The 19090-nt window shown below is 40.5% G+C and overlaps 1 protein-coding gene across 5 annotated transcripts in view; it reads right to left on the reverse strand.

Annotated features, from left to right (window-relative positions):
* palmdb (palmdelphin b) overlaps positions 1 to 19090 on the reverse strand; it is a 93004-nt gene that overhangs the window by 41862 nt on the left and 32052 nt on the right. For 4 of the 5 annotated variants that reach the window (XM_037079423.1, XM_037079424.1, XM_037079425.1 and 1 more), the window contains exons 3-4: positions 17329 to 17409; positions 16098 to 16228 (exon numbers count right to left, since the gene is read on the reverse strand). In XM_037079423.1, coding sequence (XP_036935318.1) covers positions 16098 to 16228; positions 17329 to 17409 — 212 coding nt within the window. Of the gene's footprint in view, positions 1 to 8353; positions 8510 to 16097; positions 16229 to 17328; positions 17410 to 19090 lie in introns of those variants that run through there. The other variant, XM_037079426.1, reaches the window with a different exon arrangement.

Consider the following 19090-nt stretch of genomic DNA (forward strand, 5'->3'; position numbering starts at 1 on the left):
CAGATTTGCGACAAATTAGAATTTCAAAAATCTGAATGATAGCATACCGAGTCAGATCGAGATGCACGTTTTGATATATTTTTTGTTTAGGTGCGACAAATGGTGCGAGACAAGTTAGCTGCCAAAAAAGAGCGGGAGGATGATAATAAAATAAATTAAGAAGAGGCGCGAGGAATAATAATAGTGGCCGGGATATGGACACCTCTATAGCAGAGCTATAGAGTGAAGCACAGCCCACTATGGACACCCTATAGCTATAGAGGTGTCCATAGTGGACTGGCGAACACAGCCCACTAATTAAAGCTTCAAGCAGCAATGAATGGGCCCTCGCAGTCCACGTGCGTTGGGGCTTGTTCATGCAACGCCTTCCGCTGAGGAAGTCCTTCCTTTATAATTTGGTGGCCTGCTATTGCTACTGCCTGCTAATGTATGCTGAAGTAAAAAAAAACTCCCTGCACTCTACATAAAGTACAAATAATATGAGGACTACCACTGTGTTACCCTACAGACTCTTAAACAGAGGTTTGTATCCATCAGCAAGGCAGCACTGCCCTCTGGTGGAGAAAACCTGTCCAGTCAAAAGTGAAGACATTGCAGCTGTTCTTTTGCCATTTCTTACGCCGATTTGCTCCAAATTCTGCAAAAAGCCTCATCAGGCCATGGAACACAATTAGCAAAAGTGTTGTGGTAATTGGACTGTATTTGGTCAAGATATGCAAGACTCTGTTTTGAACACAATGTGCAGGAATTTATTGTTTCATATTTTGGGCGCGTTTTTGACTATCACAATTCTTTTGATAAGTTTTCGTCAGGAGGGTCAAGAGATGCTTCATGTAAAGTTTGGTACAAATCGGTCCAAACGCCTAGGGGGAGTTTGAAAAAGTAGGTTTTTCATTGTTCACGATTTTGTGAATGGAAAGTTACTGCAAAATTGGGCGTGGCCTACATCCTACCATTCAGGGGAATTCAGGCAACACATGTAAGACACATGTTACACATATAAGGTTTAACAGTGTGCGACATATTATGTGGGAGTTACGGGCCAAAAATGCTTGGAACATGGAAAATAGTGCCATCTGCTGGTCATTTTTGGTGTGTAAGTTACAGGGGCCATTCTAGACCACCCTTATGAATTTCATTTCCATAAGTGTTATGGTGTGGGCACAGTGTCAATTAAAGCTGCAAGCAACGACGAACAGGCCCTCGCAGTCCACGCATGTCGGGGCATGCTGCCGTCGGGGATTGTTCATGCAATACCTTCCGTTGAGGAAGTCATTCCTTTATAATTCAGTGGCCTGCTATTGCTGGTATTAAATAACATATGCTGAAGTCAGAAAAAATGTGTGAACTGCTGCATGATTCCCCGGACAAAGTCTGAGTCGATGGTCCGCTTCTGGAGCTGACTGAAGAGAATATCCACACGAGGCATTATGCAATGAAATAGTTTCAGGAATAAGCTGAAAGTATCATTGTCCAGTAGCCTCACCAACTATCCTGCTTTCTGCACTGAGGTAGGCTCAAACTCCTATGATGGTGTGAAAACACTGGATGATGTCACCTTTGTGCTCAAACACAGTGTTCATAGCATGGATATCGAAGTTCCATCTTACTGGGAGTCTGTGTGCCACTACTTTATCAAGCAAACTGGTTCTCTTGGGAAATCTCTTTCAGAGAAGAACTGATTAACTGATGGGATGTGAGATGTCACCTGCTGCTTGATGAAAGTTGAAGAGGAGGGAATTGCAGCTTATGGGGGAGTTGGTGTTGTGCTTGTCCCTCTGGGGCTTCAACAGCCAAAAGTGTGAAATAATCTGAAATAAGATCATCAGCTGAAAGCCAACAAGATTTCCTCCATTTCTATGTATATAGTGTCTATGTGAAGTAGAAGATGTGGGATCAAAATCATGCTGAAGAAATTTTTTTCTTCAGTACTTTCAGCTGCTCTCCACTCTAGTGATGATGTCACACACTCTAGCTCATGCAGTACCCACCCATTATAAAATCAGAAGACAGCCTAAAAATCCTTTAAACTAAAACTGTGTTAAAACTGAATATGTGCCCAATAGTTCACGGTCTTCTGACTGTGTTAAACGTGGAATGGTGTCTGTAACTCAAGCTATAAGGTACAAGAAGAGGTTGAAAGTCGATGAGTTTTGAAGAGGATTTGAAGATTTTCCCATTTACTTCCCATTCACACTAATTAGACTGCGAACAGAGTGCCAAATATTGGCCGATTTGCACCAAATTTTGTACAAACCCTAATCAGGCCATGGAGGACAATTGGCAAGTGTTGTGGCAATCGAAATGTATTTGGGGAAAATACAAAAGACTGTCTCTTTTGAACACAATGTGCAGGAATTTGTTGTTTTATATTTTGGGCGTCTTTTGGTCTATCAAAATTCATTTGGGCAGGAGGGTCCACAGATGCTTCATGCAAAGTTTTGTGCAAATTGCTCAAATTGCCTGGGATGAATTCGCAAAAGTACGTTTTTCATTTGTCACGATTTTGCAAATGTAAAGTTACTGCAAAAATGGGCATGGCTTACATCACACAATTCAGCTGAATTCAGGGAACATGTAGATATATGGTTTAACAATGTGCCATGTATTATGTGGGAGTAATGGGCCAAAAACGCTTTTGGATTAAAAATAGCGCCACCTGGTGGTCATTTTTGGCATGTGAGTTACAGGGTCCATTCTGTACCACCCCTTTGAATTTCATTTCTATAAGTGTTATGGTGTGGGCACAGGGCCAAATATAAAATTAAACTGGCACCAGAGCGCCACCTAGTGGCGGATTGATAAGTCCTTTGTCATATATCCTCAAGAGGGCAGTGGCAATGATTATACCAAGTTATGTGTCAATCCGCCCAACCCATGTGGAGATATAAAATATTGAAATTTAATGAGCGCCACCTTGTGGGCATCACCTAAAATTTTGCAGACACCCTCAGGGGCTCATATCAAAGTAGTATTCTAAGTTTCATGTCATCCAAACACACCGTTGTTGAGATATGCAACACTTCCTGTTTGGAACCAAATCTGCAGGAAGTTATTATTTAATAACTCAAAAACTAAATGTTCTATAAAGTCTTTTGATAACTTTTTGTCAGGAGGGTCCACAGATGCTGTGTGCCAAGTTTCGGGCAAATCGGTGAAATCGGCTGGGAGGAGTTCGAAAAAGTAGGTTTTCAACATTTTGTGAACTAGCGAAAAAAAGAAGGAGGCAGAAATGGGCGTGGCCACAAGATTCATTGCAGTTAACTGAGCATGTGGATATAAGGTTTTTTAAAGGACAAAGTGTATGGGAGTTATTAGCCAAAACGCACTTTCCTTAATAACAGCGCCACCTTGTGGTGGAAATTCAGAACGACAATAGATACAATTTTTCGCCAGGTGTGACTTATGTTTCAAGTTTGGTGAGTTTTGGGGTATGTTCAGGCAGTGAAAAATATGATCATTTCGGAAAAAGAAAAATAATCATTTGAAATACAATAGGGTCCTTGCAGGTCCTCTGCCTGGGCCCTAAAAATAAAGATTCATTTGAAAAACAATAGGGTCCTTGCAGGTTCCCTGCTCGAGCCCTAAAAATAAAGAATCATTTGAAAAACAATAGGGTCCTTGCAGGTTCCCTGCTCGGGCCCTAAATATAAAATCAGACTGCCACCAGAGCGCCACCTAGTGGAGGATCGGTAAGTCATTTGTCAGGTATCCTCAGGAGGGCACTGACAGTAATTATACCAATACTGTATAAAATGTTCAGTTGCCTCAACTTAAAAATATGAGTGAACTAGTTGCATGAATTATTTAGAGTTTTAACTACTCTTCCAGTGGTGGTGTCAACACAAAAAAGTCTGTTCAGTGTACTAATGCATATTTGTCTACGTTTTCCTAACTTGTAATACTATGTTTTCCTAACAAATACTGTCAAGTTTTAACAACTAATGTAAAGTTTCCCCAACAGATACCATCAGGTTTAAACAGCTACAAGTAAGTTTTCCAAGCAAAAATTGTACCAAATAATACTGCCAGTTTGTAAATGATGAGAATTTCAAATGTCAAGTTCTAATAACATTTTATTCAGTATATTCACAACACAACCGAAGATCAATTAATTCCTAAAAGGCACTTGCTGTGTAAGGTCTTTCAGACCCCAGTTCATTAACTTATTCAACAATACCATAATTAAATTCATGGCACATTTAACATTGCCCCATAAAAAGTATTTGGCTTAAGAACAGTCTGACCAACTCTGGTGACAGAAAATTTGATCCCTCAGGTAACATAAATGAGCATAAACAAATGACTAGGTTTCAAGACATAAAATGATTGAACCGTTCAACAGCAAAAGTCTTAACATCCAGTTTTTGTGGCCATTGCCTCCAACAAACCATTTTAAACTGTATAGTCTGTTGTGGTTTATTTGTTTTTTCACCCAATTTGTATGGAAATGACTTAGTTGCAAAATTAAGATGCCATCAGTAAGGGTCCTGCGATGAGCTGGCAACTCATCCAGGGGTGAACCCTGGCCTATGCCCATTGTGTGAACTGGATTTCTGGAGTAAGCCCCACAGCGGCAACATCCCGCGACCCTCACGGATAAGCGGAAAGAAAACGAAACGAAAGTCTGTGAGAACATAACATAAATGAGCATAAACACATGACTAGATTTCAAGTAACACTAACATTTAAAAACAAAATGATTGAACCGTTCCGCTATGCATCCAGTCTATGTGAGTTTGAGAGTGTGTGTGTGTTCCACTATGCATCCAGCTCATGGATTTCAAATCCGGTCCAGCTGGTGACACTTGGGGACCGTCTTACTGGAGAAATTTATTCTTCAATCCATGCGCCTTTGCACTGCAAGCTTCAGAGTCTATACCCATTAAAACACACTAAATAGTTTCAAATGTGTATTTCATGGCTTTTGGGTAGTCAATGTTAAGTATGTACAACAGCCCCATCACTGTTGCCACAGCATTTGGTATATCATAGAGTCCTTGGAGAACAATTTCTTCCTCCAGAATGACAGCAACATCAATGACTTCCTCAGGTTGTAGGAAGGGTTCTTCCACCTTTTCTGTGACAACAATAATTCCAATGGTGATGCCTCTTGTGACTTCACCCTCAGGAACTGTTGGCTAAGAGATTGAAAATCATATTAAGGGTACAATATTCATTTACACATTTCAAAGCAATGTTATGTAAAGCAAACAGCTGTTTTAATTGGAAAAGTAAGATTTGTAGTAGGCACATAGGCACTTACAGATATGAATATGGGAGTTATATCATTTTGCTGTGCAGCAAAAAGCTTAAGTTGATAATGTTACAAAACTTAAAGTTAAAAACTTTTGTTTACATTCGTTCATATTTAATTGTTTTCGTAACATTGAGCGGTGTCTGTGTGAATGTATGAGTTGTTAGTCTGTGTGTGTGAGTCTGTGAGAGTCTGTCTGTGTGAGAGTCTGTGAGTAAGTCTGTGAGAGTCTGAGATTCTGAGTGAGTCAGTCTGTGTGTGAGTCTGTATGAGAGTCTGTGTGTGAGTCTGTATGAGAGTCTGTGTGTGAGTCTTTGAGAGTCTGTCTGTGGTTGAGAGTCTGTGTGTGAGTTTGTATGAGAGTCTGTGTGTGAGTCTGTGAGAGTCTGTGAGAGTCTGTGTGAGTCTTTGAGAGTCTGTGTGAGTCTGTGTGAGTCTGTGTGAGTCTGTGTGAGTCTTTGAGAGTCTGTGTGAGTCTTTGAGAGTCTGTGTGAGTCTTTGAGAGTCTTTGAGAGTCTGTGTGAGTCTGTGTGAGTCTTTGAGAGTCTGTGTGAGTCTGTGTGAGTCTTTGAGAGTCTGTGTGAGTCTTTGAGAGTCTGTGTGAGTCTTTGAGAGTCTGTGTGAGTCTTTGAGAGTCTGTGTGAATCTGTGAGAGTCTGTCTGTGTGAATCTGTGAGTCTGTCTGTGAGAGTGTGTGTGAGTCTGTCTGTGTGCAAGTCTGTGAGAGTCTGTCTGTGTGTGAGTCTGTGAGTCTGTGTGAGAGTGTGTGTGAGTCTGTCTGTGTGCAAGTCTGTGAGAGTCTGTCTGTGTGTGAGAGCCTGTGTGTGAGTCTGTATGAGAGTCTGTGTGTGAGTCTGTGTGAGTCTTTGAGAGTCTTTGAGAGGCTGTCTGTGTGTGAGAGTCTGTGTGTGAGTCTGTGAGAGTTTGTGTGAGTCTGTCTGTGTGCAAGTCTGTGAGAGTCTGTCTGTGTGTGAGAGCCTGTGTGTGAGTCTGTGTGTGAGTCTGTGTGTGAGTCTTTGAGAGTCTGTCTGTGGTTGAGAGTCTGTGTGTGAGTTTGTATGAGAGTCTGTGTGTGAGTTTGTATGAGAGTCTGTGTGTGAGTTTGTATGAGAGTCTGTGTGTGAGTCTGTGAGTCTGTGCGAGTCTTTGAGAGTCTTTGTGTGAGTCTGTGAAAGTCTGTCTGTGTGTGCGTCTGTATGAGAGTCTGTGTGTGCGTCTGTGAGAGTCTGTGTGTGAGTCTGTGAGAGTCTGTGTGTGAGTCTGTGAGAGTCTGTGAGAGTCTGTGTGTGTCTGTGTGTGTCTGTGTGAATCTGTGAGAGTCTGTGTGTGAGTCTGTTTTTCTGTGCGAGTCTGTGAGAGTGTGTGTGAATCTGCGAGTCTGTTTGCAAGTGTGTGTGTGAGTCTGTCAGAGTCTGTCTTTCTGTGTGAGTCTGATACAACCTGTAGCACAGGACAGAGCACATATCTCACAGATCTTCAAAAAATCAGACCCTCTCTCAGGAAGTATGGCACCCCCTGCAAACACTACATAACCGGTGAACTCTGCTCCTGTGTGCCTTAAAAGTAGATACAACATTTGACTTAAAAGAACAGTCTTGAAAAGGACAGTTTACAGTTTCACAGTTCCTCAAATGAAGACCTAAATGAGAGAAAAAAAATCCTTGATATTGCAAGCTTAAGAAAAGTTGCAAAGCTTGCAACTGATATTAGCTGTTGACGATCCCGTGTTTCTCTTCAGTGAAATTTCGTTAGATGAACTCTGAGGGCCGGCTGAGTTCGAAATGTGCATGCAACATCCTGGTAAATGCATGGGATGGGGCAGCTGCGTCCATAATGTCCATGTTCAATCTTATAATATTTTAAGATGCCTCTCTGACAACTTGTATTATATATACACAGTACTTACATTTCCACGGCATAAAGAAATTTACAGATCTTCACAGCAAATCACATAATATGTCTACTTAAAGCAGTAAAACACTAAGCAGAAGAACCTCCCTAAACAACTGTATTATGCCTTAAAGCTTGCATCTGTGTAATTTTCAGAACTGCAACTCCATCCTTTGTAAACAAGTATTAAACATCAATGTGGAGCAAAACATAAAATTATTCTTAAAAATACAACAGCACAGAGGTTACAGTCTCAATGTGGCTGGCATGGTAGATTATATAATGTAGAGGACTCATTTTACATGGTCGGAAGAAAAGACCACAAATAACTGCATTTTAGCCATTTAACATCGAATTAAGAAGTATGAGACTGTATCATAAAACACCATTTATATGTGCCCATAAAAGAATTAGCTCATAGGCCTCCTTGGCTACTGTTGCAATGTCTTTCGAGCTTTTACCCTGTCATGCTCCAAGCACAAGAAATAGGAGTTTTCAGCAATATTAGTCGTACCCATCTGTGCAAAGCTCAATTTCTACTGACTACACTGACTGTCACACAATAGACTGCTTGGCAGGAAATCTTCACATTGACCTGTTGACACCGTAAGCTTGACTATAAACCGCTAGGGCAGACCCCCCCAAAAAAATCGAAGTTTTGTTCATTGCCATGGTAATCGATCATGAAATCCGTGATAGATTTGGTTTTTTTTTTTCCCTTTTGACACCGGTTCTCATCAACTTCTCTTAAATTGAAATGAGTAGGCTACTAACATGCAGTGTTTGTTTGCCATACATTCACTATGTTCGCCACGCACCCCCTCCCCACAGACAGACATTGCGCACGAGTCTGCACCGCTCACAATAACATTAGCTTAACGTTAGCCGCTCATGTTGGCACAAAACTACATCAAAGCCACAGCAATGCTAACTGGATAAACAATTTAAAAATGTTTAGGATATTGTTAAATCATGTTTGTGCCAGTTGCCACTCACTAGGAGCAAGCTGATGATGATTACCCCTGACTTACGGGTCAAAAGTTGTAACTGACTCTAGCTTGATATCAAAGTTAACAAGACTCCTGACAATGAACAAGAAGTAGCATAACACAATGAAGACAGTAAATCTACTTAAGACTCTCTTGCTGGCAGATAAAATCACAGTCCACACAAACACATCAAATTATTCTCAAATAATTAACTCACCGTCCTTGTGTCCGTAAATCCATTAATCCGTGTGTCGGGTGTCCATGTCAATGTCCATGTGCTACTGCCAGAGAAGTTCTCCCTAGAGGGACCACTTGGGGAGTTAATGTGATGCCAGGGTTCAACCTGCAGGGGCTTTGCACATACAGGTTCAACCTGCAGGGGTTTTGCAAATACAGGTTCAACCTACAGGGGCTGTCATCATTTTCATCATTTTGTGACCTGTCAGAACTTGACAGAAGTTCTCGAAACTTGAAAATATTTGTGGAAGATCAAGTTCTGGCAACTAGCCATTACAATAGTCAGAACAACATAATATTTCAAGTCCCATTTATTTATTTATTTATTGATTGATTGATTGATTGATTGATTGATTGATTGATATACATAAATACACACATATACATATATATATATATATATATATATATATATATATATATATATATATATATATATATACACATACATACATACATATACATATATACATACATATATACATACATATATACACATATACATATATATACACATATATACATATATACATACATATATATACATATATATGTGTATATATATATGTGTATATATATATACACATATATATAAAATTTATACTATATATTATATATATATATATTTTTCTTTTTTAGTTGACACAACATAACATTTTGTATTGCTGACAAAAAAAAAAAAATACGGTGAAGTTTCGTGTTAATCCGATAAATCGTTGTGGAGATAAAAAATACTTCAATTTAAAGAGCGCCACCTTGTGGTCATCACCTTGTATTTTGCACAGCAACTCAGCCACTTATGGGGAAGTAGTAACCTGAATTTGATGTCATTCGGACACCCCAATGTGGAGATGTACATCACTTCCTATTTGGAATGCGATCTGCAGGAAGTTGTTATTTAATAACTTGAGTATTGTTTAGCCTATCAAAATTCTTTTAATAACTTTTTTGTCAAGATGGTCCACAGATGCTGTGTGCAAAGTTTCGTGCCAATCGGCGAAATTGTCTGGGAGGATCTCGAAAAAGTAGGTTTTCCACATTTCGTGAATTAGCGAAAAAAAGGCGGCCTATACCACGAGATTAAGCACTGAATTCACTGAATGCGTAGATATAAGTTTTATGAATGTGTGACAAAGTATATGGGAGTTATAAGCCACTTCCCGTGATTGTAGCACCACCTAGTCTTGGAGATTCAATACGACTATAGATTATAACATTTTTCGCCAGGTGTGACTTATATTCCAAGTTTGGTGAGTTTTGGGACATGTTCAGGCAGTGAAAAATGCGATAACCATTTGCTAAGGAAAATAATAATAAGGAATCATTCGAAAAACAATAGGGACCTCGCAGGTCTACCTGCTCGGGCCCAAAAAAATCCCTACAATTACAATAGGTTTCCTAGCACCGCTGGTCCTATGTCCTGCTCTCTCGGCCCTAACTAGAACTGCAAGCAGTTATGAATGGGGGCCAAGCCCACCCCATGCGAACCAGACCCCACGCACAGCAGAGCCCACGGAAGTTGGCCCCAAAGGATGACGGGCTCGGGGGAAAAGTGAGGACACAGGCCAACGTCTGAGCCGTCACTGTGATGGAAAGTGCACTGCAAGTGTAAAAGGCTGAATGTGTGCTGATTTGGATTTATTGTACTAAATCACGCCCACTTTGTTCTTAAAAAAAAAACCTAAATTTACATCCATTTTAGTGCCACCTATAGGCCAATTTGCACCAAATTTGGCACAGAACCTCTGGATGACTTCAGGAACAACTGACTTAAGTTTTATGTTGAAAGCATTTAGTTTAACTGAACTATGAAACAATATGTGTTTTTTTAGCTAGCAAAAAAGATTGCTTGATTATAACTAGCAGATTTTTTGGAGTGCCAAAATTCTTTTGATAATTTTTCATCAGACACATCTGGAGATTCAGGCAAGTTTCAGGCAGATGGCGCTTAAATTGTAGGAGTTCGAAAAAGTAGGTTTTGCATATGTGGCGATTTAGTGAATGAAATGTCAGAAAACCCAGCTTTATTCAGGGAACACATGGATATAAAGTTTGCGAATGTATTATTTAAAATGTGGAAGTTACAGGCAAAAACGCGATTGCATCCATTATAGAGCTACCTAGTGAAGTGCAATTTTTGGTATGGAAGATCTGTGTCCTATTCTATCTGTACCATGTAAATGTCAAAGCTGTCAGCATAATAGTTTGGCTGAAATTAATTAAATTAATGGACCAGTAATGACCACCTTCAAGATATGTTGTCAGGATTGGCCCTACATCATACCGACCAAATTTCGTAAAAATTGGTGTAGCCGTTCAAGCGCCCCCTAATGGCCAAAATTTGCCAAATTCGGCTCATCCCTTCCCAATGTCATGGCAACCAAATTTGGTGTTAATAGCATTTGGTTGACCGAGATATCAAACAGTTTTATAGCTAGCTACAGAAATTTGTTTGTTAATAATTTGTGCATTTTTTTGACAGTGCAAAAGTCTTTTGATAACTTAACATCAGGTCCAGCTGAAGAGTGTACGTGCCAAGTTTCACACAGATCGGCCAAAATCCCAAGGAGGAGTTCGAAAGTAGGTTAGGATAGGTTTTCCAGTTTTTACAATTAAGCAAAAAAAAACTTTCTACGCAGAAGTGGCCGTGGCCAGCTTTATTCTGGGAATCTGGTGACACTAGGTTTTTGAATGCGGGACATACTGTCAGAGTTGGGTTAAAAGGGAAGACTATGGAAAGGGGAGGTGGACCCAAACACAGTTACACACAGAAGGCAAGGATAAAGGGGAACAAAACACAAGCTTTAATTTAAAGCTGATGACAACAAAAACACAAGGAGCATGGAAAATGAATCAAGGACAAAAACTAAAGTTGCAAAATAAAACAGTTCAACAAAGTGCAAAAGACAAACAAAGACAGAGTACAAACAGAAACAATGACCGGACCGGGAGTGAAGGGAACACAGAGACTAAACACACAGACACTGATTACAAGACGAGGAACAGGTGAGGAGGTAGAGGAGGAAGGAAGCCAGGTGTGATAACGAGGGGGAGGAACAGACCAGGAGGGAACAAGACAACAGACAGAGGGAGCCAGAGGGGAGAACATAGGAGAAACTTAAAGGACACATGAGGGCATGGAAAATCAAAACATGAGACACAAGACATAGAAAAACAAAACATAGGACACAACAAGACATAGATATAAAGACATGAATCAAAAACAAAAAACCAGATACAAGGACAAACACAAACAGGAGTCATGACACATACGGTGTGGGAGTTCTAGGCAAAAACGCATTGGCCTAGGTTATAGCGCCCTCTGTGGGCGGATATATGTAGTTTTTGGTGTCTGAGGTATTTGCGGGAGTCTGGACCAACCCTCCAAATTGCACCACCCTCCCTTGCATGGTTTAGCCTGTAGCACCACTTTTAGCTGGAGAAAAATTTAAATAAAAATCCTTACAATTACAATAGGGTGCCTAGCACTGCTGGTCCTAGGAAACTTGTATGCTTGCATACATGTTCCCTTGGCCCCTCTGGCTTGGCCCCCTAAAAATCCTTACAATTACAATAGGGTTCCTAGCACCGCTGGTCCTAGGAATAAAAATAATCCTTTGAAAAACAATAGGGACCATGCAAGTTCCCTGCTCGGGCCCTAATCAAAGCTGTGAGCAGCGATGAATGGGCAGGCTGCACACGTCGGGCTGTGGTGCTGTCGGATTGCCCGTTCACCTGTTACCTGCATGTCATGATGGGGAGAAAACAAGCAGTAAACATCATGTCAATCGGATGATGTTTGTCTGACTTCCTGTGTCCAGTGGGTGGCGCTATGGATATGTCACAGTTTTGTTGCATGGATATACTCAGGACGACTCCTTCTACATTCTTGAGAAATCTAGTGGAGATCGGAAATTTTGTGTTGAAGTTGTAAGGACTTGATGAGTCACAGTGAATGAGAAAATCACCATCACGCCCACCAGGTATGACATAGGCAAAAGCTTTCAACAACTTTTGATCTTCAAGGCATGAGGATGATATTGAGCGAATGTGAAGACTGTGGTGTTAAATCTCTAGGAGGAGATCATTTTTGAATGAGGCATGACACTGACTTCCTGTGTCCAGTGGGTGGCACTATGGATATTACAAAGTATTGATGCACAGATATATTCAGGGCGACTCCCTCTACACTCGCGAAGGATTTAAATGGGCGGCACAGCCACGGCCAGCAGGTATGACGTAGGAGAAAGCTTTTCATAAAGTTTCATCTGCAAGGTCAGACGATGATACTGACTGACTGTGAAGTCTGTGGTGTTGAATCTGTAGGAGGAGGGCGTGAAATTATGAGGTACAGCATAATTTCAAAATGGCGGCCAAATTCATAATGGCCGACTTTGTATTGACGTGTAGATGTAGTCAGGGCAACACTGTCTACATGTATGAGTAATTTGGTGGAGATGGGGCATTTTATGTTGAAATGAGAAGGACTTGATGCTTCACGGCAAAGGAACAAAATGTTTTCCACAGTCACGCCCACCAGGTATGACGAATCCAAAAGCTGTATACACATTTTGATCCTCAAGTCATGAAGATGATACTGAGTGAATGTGAAGACAGTGGTGTTAACACTGTAGGAGGAGTATATTTTCAAAGTAGGCATGAATTGGACAAAAATGACATTTCACATCAAAATGGCCGACTTCATGTTGGAGTGACAGGATCAGTCCAAGAGGCATTTATTGTACGTCTGCCATGATGAATCTGCGTACCGAATTTCGTTCTTCTATGCACTTGTGGGAGGTGCGGCTGAACAATAGGGGGCGCTACAGAGCCCACATGTCACGACCACGCCCAGTGACAATGCAGGATCGCACTTTTTGCAAGATGTGCTTATGTTCCAAATTTGGTGAGTTTTGGGGTATGTTCAGGCCCCCAAAACTGCAGTCAAAGTGAGAGAAGTATAATAATTATAACAAAGAATTCCTTCAGTTACAATAGCGACCTCACAGGTCGGTGACCTGTGTGCTCACCTGTTACTTGCATGTCATGATGAGGAGAGAACAAGCACTAAATGTCATGTCAATCGTATGATGTTTGTCTGACTTCCTGTGTCCAGTGGGTGGCGCTATGGATATGACACAATTTTGATGCACAGATATATTCAGGGCAATGCCCTCTACATTCCTGAGAGATTTTGTGTAGAAAGGGAATTGCATGTTGTAGTTACAAGGACTTGATGCGTCACGGCAAAGGATTTAAATTGATTGCACCATCATGGCCAGCAGGTATGACGTAGGAGAAAGCTTTTAACAGCTTTTCATATTCAAATAATAGCTGGGTTTCGGTTAACTACAGGGTCTCCTTTAAACGCCAGGTGCAGGTGTATATTTTGATAAATAACCTTCGGTTCCAAATAAATGCCGAGTCTAATTCATTTTTTTTAAAAATCGAGCGAGAAGATGAGACCACTGACACTGCACTTTTTTTCTTTCTTCTTTTTCAGGTAGTGTGCTTTCTTTCTGTCAGTCAGTATCACAGTTATGATCACCATGGCTCTGGTGCAGCAAAAAAATAAGAACTATGACTTGAAATTCAAACTTTCTGTCTTAAAATATGCAGAGGAAAAGTCAGGAGAAACAGCCGCCAGACATTTCTCTGTCGACCCCAAAAGAGTGAGAGATTGGTGAAAAACTAAAATGGAGCTTCAGTGTCTGTCCGAGGAGGACAGCAAAAGGGCCAGTTTGCATGCTGAAGGTAGGAAGAAGGCTGAATTATCAGTGAACGGGCACGCCGCGAGAGAGTGTCTCGCAAAATGATCAGGGTGATGGCTTAACAAATGTACGCCACGTGACAGCAGAGATAAGGAGTTTGCTGCAAGTGCTGCTTGGCTAAATCATTTCCTCCGCCGCAACAACTTCACTTGCAGAAGACAACTGTTGCCCAGAAGGATGCCAGAGAATTCACCAAGAAGCTGGCGAAGTTTGTGACATTTTCATCCCGGATTTTTGTGAGGAAGGACTTAAACGCCTATTCCAAATTGCCACCTGGTCCCAAATAAATGCCTGGTCTGTTAAGTGATTGAAACAAATAAACGCCCTGGCTATGCTTTGGTAATTTACGTCATGATAACACTTCTGGCCCGGGGAGAGAGACATGCATCGGCTCGGCCCACAGTGCTCTGCTGCAGACACGGCAGAGAGGCGACTATTGGCCCAGTGGCTTGTCAATCAAAATAATAGTTAGCCTGGTTATTGGACAAATTATAATTTCCTCCTCCTATACCAGCCTACCTCCTTTACCTTACTGACCTGACCCCAGCTCTTTCATTCACAAAAATGGGCCTGCAGCGATTCTGGACAGCGTTTTTTGTTTTTTGTTTTTCCCTTCATGGGCCCCTGACAGCATCTGGGCCCTGGTGCAGCTGCACCGGTTGCACCGCCAATACTTACACCACTGTTAGTGACTATTTATTCAAGCTTCACAATGCCTGACAAAAATAAAAGTTGAATTCAGGTTCAAATGTTCAAAATTTTTTCATCAATTGTCATCAGTGATCAACGCATGAAACGCCTGTCATATGATGACATTTGGTCCTTTACAGATTATATATGGGATACTGGTGAAGTTCCATACTTTGGTGACAAAGAGAGCTCACCAGGCAAAGCTAATTGGACTTTAAAGAGGTAATATCATACTAATTTTCAAGTTCATACTTTTATTTGGGGGTAGTGTTAGTAGCAGAATAGGCTTACATACTTGAATTTTCTAAGAACACATTGTTATTCTCATATGGTGTATAGCTGCAGCATTTGGTCATTTCTTTCCTTTTCCTGTTACAAAAGTATTGTGTGACACTGGGACAAAGTGGGAGTTTGAAATTATAACCAGGTGTTGAATGTTAGTTATTATTCCTAAAGGGGTAGGTAGAGCCTCTTAGTTTGAAGACTAAGGGCCACTGACCTAGCTGCTGTATTTGACGAGATGTAGGCCTTTCAGACAGAACACAACAGAACCCTATTTACTGCACAAAGTTCATTTGAATGTACAGGGTGGGAGGTATCTGACTGTCCAAAGTATAGACAGATGTATGGAAGTAGTCACATCCTATATTAGTGTCTGTGTGGAGAGCAATCCCCACCAAACAAACAGAAATACATGCATCCAATAAACCTTGTGCTCTATCTAATATAATAAAGCTTCTGGTTGTAAAAGAACTGGCATTAACTATAAATGAATGACAGTTGCACAGAAAAACGAATTCTAAGACAAAGTTGTGAATAAACCAAGTAAAGAGGGACAATGAAGCTAAAGAGGAAAGAGAAAAAGAAAATTGACCTGAAGTCACCATCTCTGCACAAATGGTAGATTTTACACGTTTGACTGGAACACTGGAGGGAGGACAATGCACCCTCTCCAAAGGAAATTTTAGAAAATCCATTACAATGCAGTCTGCGACAGAGGAGCACTCTGTTTATATAGTTCATTCTTCACATCTGAGTTAAACCTGAGTGTCGTCAAAGTCTGTTATTTGCTTTTGAAGCAAACCCATTTGGGTTGACTAGTTTCACTCTCTCACACTTTGTTTTTACATGCTTCACTGCACATGAACTATACTTTAACCCTCATGCTTCTGTAGTTCTGTCAGCTCTCTGTTGTCAGCCTGTTGTGTCCAGTACAGTATGTACTGTAGGATTTATTGCAGCTTCAGGGTGCTTTCAGGTTACCTGACAATGTTGCTCTGCAGCTGATCACTCTGCTGCTGTTCGTCATGAGCCTGAAGCCTTAAGGCCTCCTGTTCCTCCTCTGACTGCTGACTCAGACCATCCATTAGCCACTGCTCCCTCAGGGATTTCTTCTGTCAAAAAAACACCCACACACAGGAACCACAGTTTCAGCTTTCAACAGTATTTAGAGTTCTACACATGTATAGAACTCTGCATGTTTCCTGACCACATCATTCCCCACCTCTTCCCGGATTACTAAGATTTTTATACTTCATTAAATATAATACTTCAGTTCACTGTAAGGGCAGAGTTCCACAGTTTGAATGATTGTATTAATCTATAAATATTACTAATGTTACAGTAATATGTATCTATAATAAAGAATATGGGGTCACTTCAATTGGACTGCAAACACACACTCTCCCTCTTACACACACACACACACACACACACACCCTACATCATCAAGTAACATTGTGTAGGATTTTAAAAAGAAAATGTCAGACATCCTCAAACGTGGCTAGAATTTCTCCTGATTTTCACCTTAAAAACATAAATGGAGCTCTCTTCTGTTGGTTCTGCTTATTTTGTTAGTATCTGTTGTGTAATCTAATGCACTGCAACATACACCATCAGTAACTGCAACAACAGTAACACATGTAGAAACGCATGCTTATTGGATCAACACCTCCTTGCTGTCAGGTAATATTGGATTCTTCCTGCTCACTGCTGGTCATTTAACTGCTTAATGCAGCTTTAAAGACTTAGGTTGAAAAAATTTAGTTCATGTGGTCAATTTGGAGCATTTTATTGTCCCCCTTGCTCTTCTTTTACTGAAAATATTCAGTTCACATGACTGTTTGTACTTAGAAACAAGGATCGCAGGCCAGAAAAGATTGCTTTAGAGTGAATAAATCTGTTTGTAGAATTATAAAAATATTAGATATTATATAACACCACTGCAGGGGGACTCAAGCTATTATTTCTGATATTGAGATCTGACATAGTTCATGGATCGTGTTTGAGTTTGTACAGAAATGAAACAGGGATTGCTGTAGGGTTATTAGTTCTGAGAAAGTAAATTAAATCGCAAAACCCTCATCCAAGACTTCAACCTGGGAGACTTTCTTCACACGTGTCTACTCTATAATGTTCTTCACCAGATGGAACAACTGCACTTCGACACATTTTCTCCTGGATGTTAGTTTTCTTTTATAACAGTAAACATTACCTTTATGTACTGGAGTTTTAGTTTCTCCTCTTCTATCTGTCTCCTTTTCATGGCGATGTTCTCCTGGATTCTTCTTTTGTCCTGAGGGGGGAAATCAAACACACATTTGCAATCATGTGCACAGTTGACAGCATGTAAACTATTCCATCTGTTGTCTCCGTTTGCTGACACTTCAACCTTGAGCTGACAGCTGGACACCAAGAGCCTTACATAGCTAAAAAGCAAGTCAACCTTCATGACCTCACCCAACCTACCTGTTGTTTGTTTGTTTGTGTGTGTGTGTGTGTCTGTGTGTGTGTGTGTGTGTGTGCTAATAAGCGCTTCTTGTGGAAAAGAGAAGTTATCTTTAATAGAATTAAATTATCAATCAGTGGGACATTTCAAATAATTTTCTAATGGAAACACACTGTGTCAATGTCCTGCCACAGACAAACACACTGCTCAGCTTTAATATCAGCGTCTTACGGACAGGGGTCACTCGAAACTAAAATTAGCCACTGGATCTTGGATTAGTGTGACACTAAATCCCAGTGAAAGGGGATCGCCTGCCGATGTCTGCTGGTATTTATAGTCCTGTCTCGGTCTGTGTCTGACTCAAACTCAGTGATATCACTGGCCTGAAATGTCCAAACCATGAAAACCATTTCACACTGCCACCATGATAAGAGGCTTGCCAATCAAATGACAATGTTACTTTTCATCTTTTCTGTTTCATCCAGTTATCAGATAGGCGTGATTTCATGGGGCGGGGTAGGTGTGTGTGTCTGTGTGTGTGTGTGTGTGTGGGGGGGGGCATAAGCTGGCACAGGCAACTGGGACAATATAAACCCACTTGCAAAGCTAACTGTATAACAAGCCAAGAGCAGACAATGGTTTGCAGAGCTGTTGAAAAATATGGGCAGTGCAATTTAGCATGTATACCATCAAATGATGAAATTGGGAGGTACGTTTTTAAGCAGTGTGTTAATGCTTACTTGCTAATTAGCTAGCCTACACTTTTACCTTAAACAGTTTCTGATTCAGCATTAAGGTGAAATCGAACACTATCCTAAAATACCTATCCCAGTCTAAAACTAAATTCAAAGCTGTTGTTGAACCATTTGTACAAGTACAGGCATGGTTTTTGGCTCTTTTGAAAGGTTACAGCCAGAAACTGTCAGTGCGTCTGTCATTAATCTCTATGAGTTTTGAACACGCTGAAATTTGTATTTATTTTACACACCTGAATTTTAATTTTAATGCAAAAATGAGCCTGTAGATGAGCTGTAACTGCTTTATTACTAGCGTGAATGCTGAAGGCATTGCAAAATTTTTCCCATTCATCCTTATGGGAATTTCTCAAATTTCATTCTGCTACAACTTAAGCATACCCTCAGTTATAGAAACCATTCAAGTATCAACATGTTCAGCCTTTTAAAGTCTTTCAGCCTTGCACTTTTCACCTTTCAACTTTTTCAAAATTCAGCTTTTCCCCCCAAAATTAACATTGAAGTACATGGGAAAATCTTCAAATCCTCTTCAAAACTGATCGCCTTCCAACCTCTTCTTTTCCCTCATACTTTGAGCTTGAGACAACATTCTAACTTTAAAAGGCTCAGCAGACCTTGAACTATTGGACATGAATTCAGTTTTTAAAAATCTTGTACAGTTTTGAAATAATCACAGTTTTAGTTTGAAGGATTTTTAGCCCATCTTCTGAGTTTATAATGTTTTTGTTTGTTTGTTTGTTTGTTTTTCTCAATGAAAGTCTTTATTTAACATT

The sequence above is a fragment of the Acanthopagrus latus genome, chromosome 19 (assembly GCF_904848185.1).
Source record: "Acanthopagrus latus isolate v.2019 chromosome 19, fAcaLat1.1, whole genome shotgun sequence".
NCBI lineage: Eukaryota > Metazoa > Chordata > Actinopteri > Spariformes > Sparidae > Acanthopagrus > Acanthopagrus latus.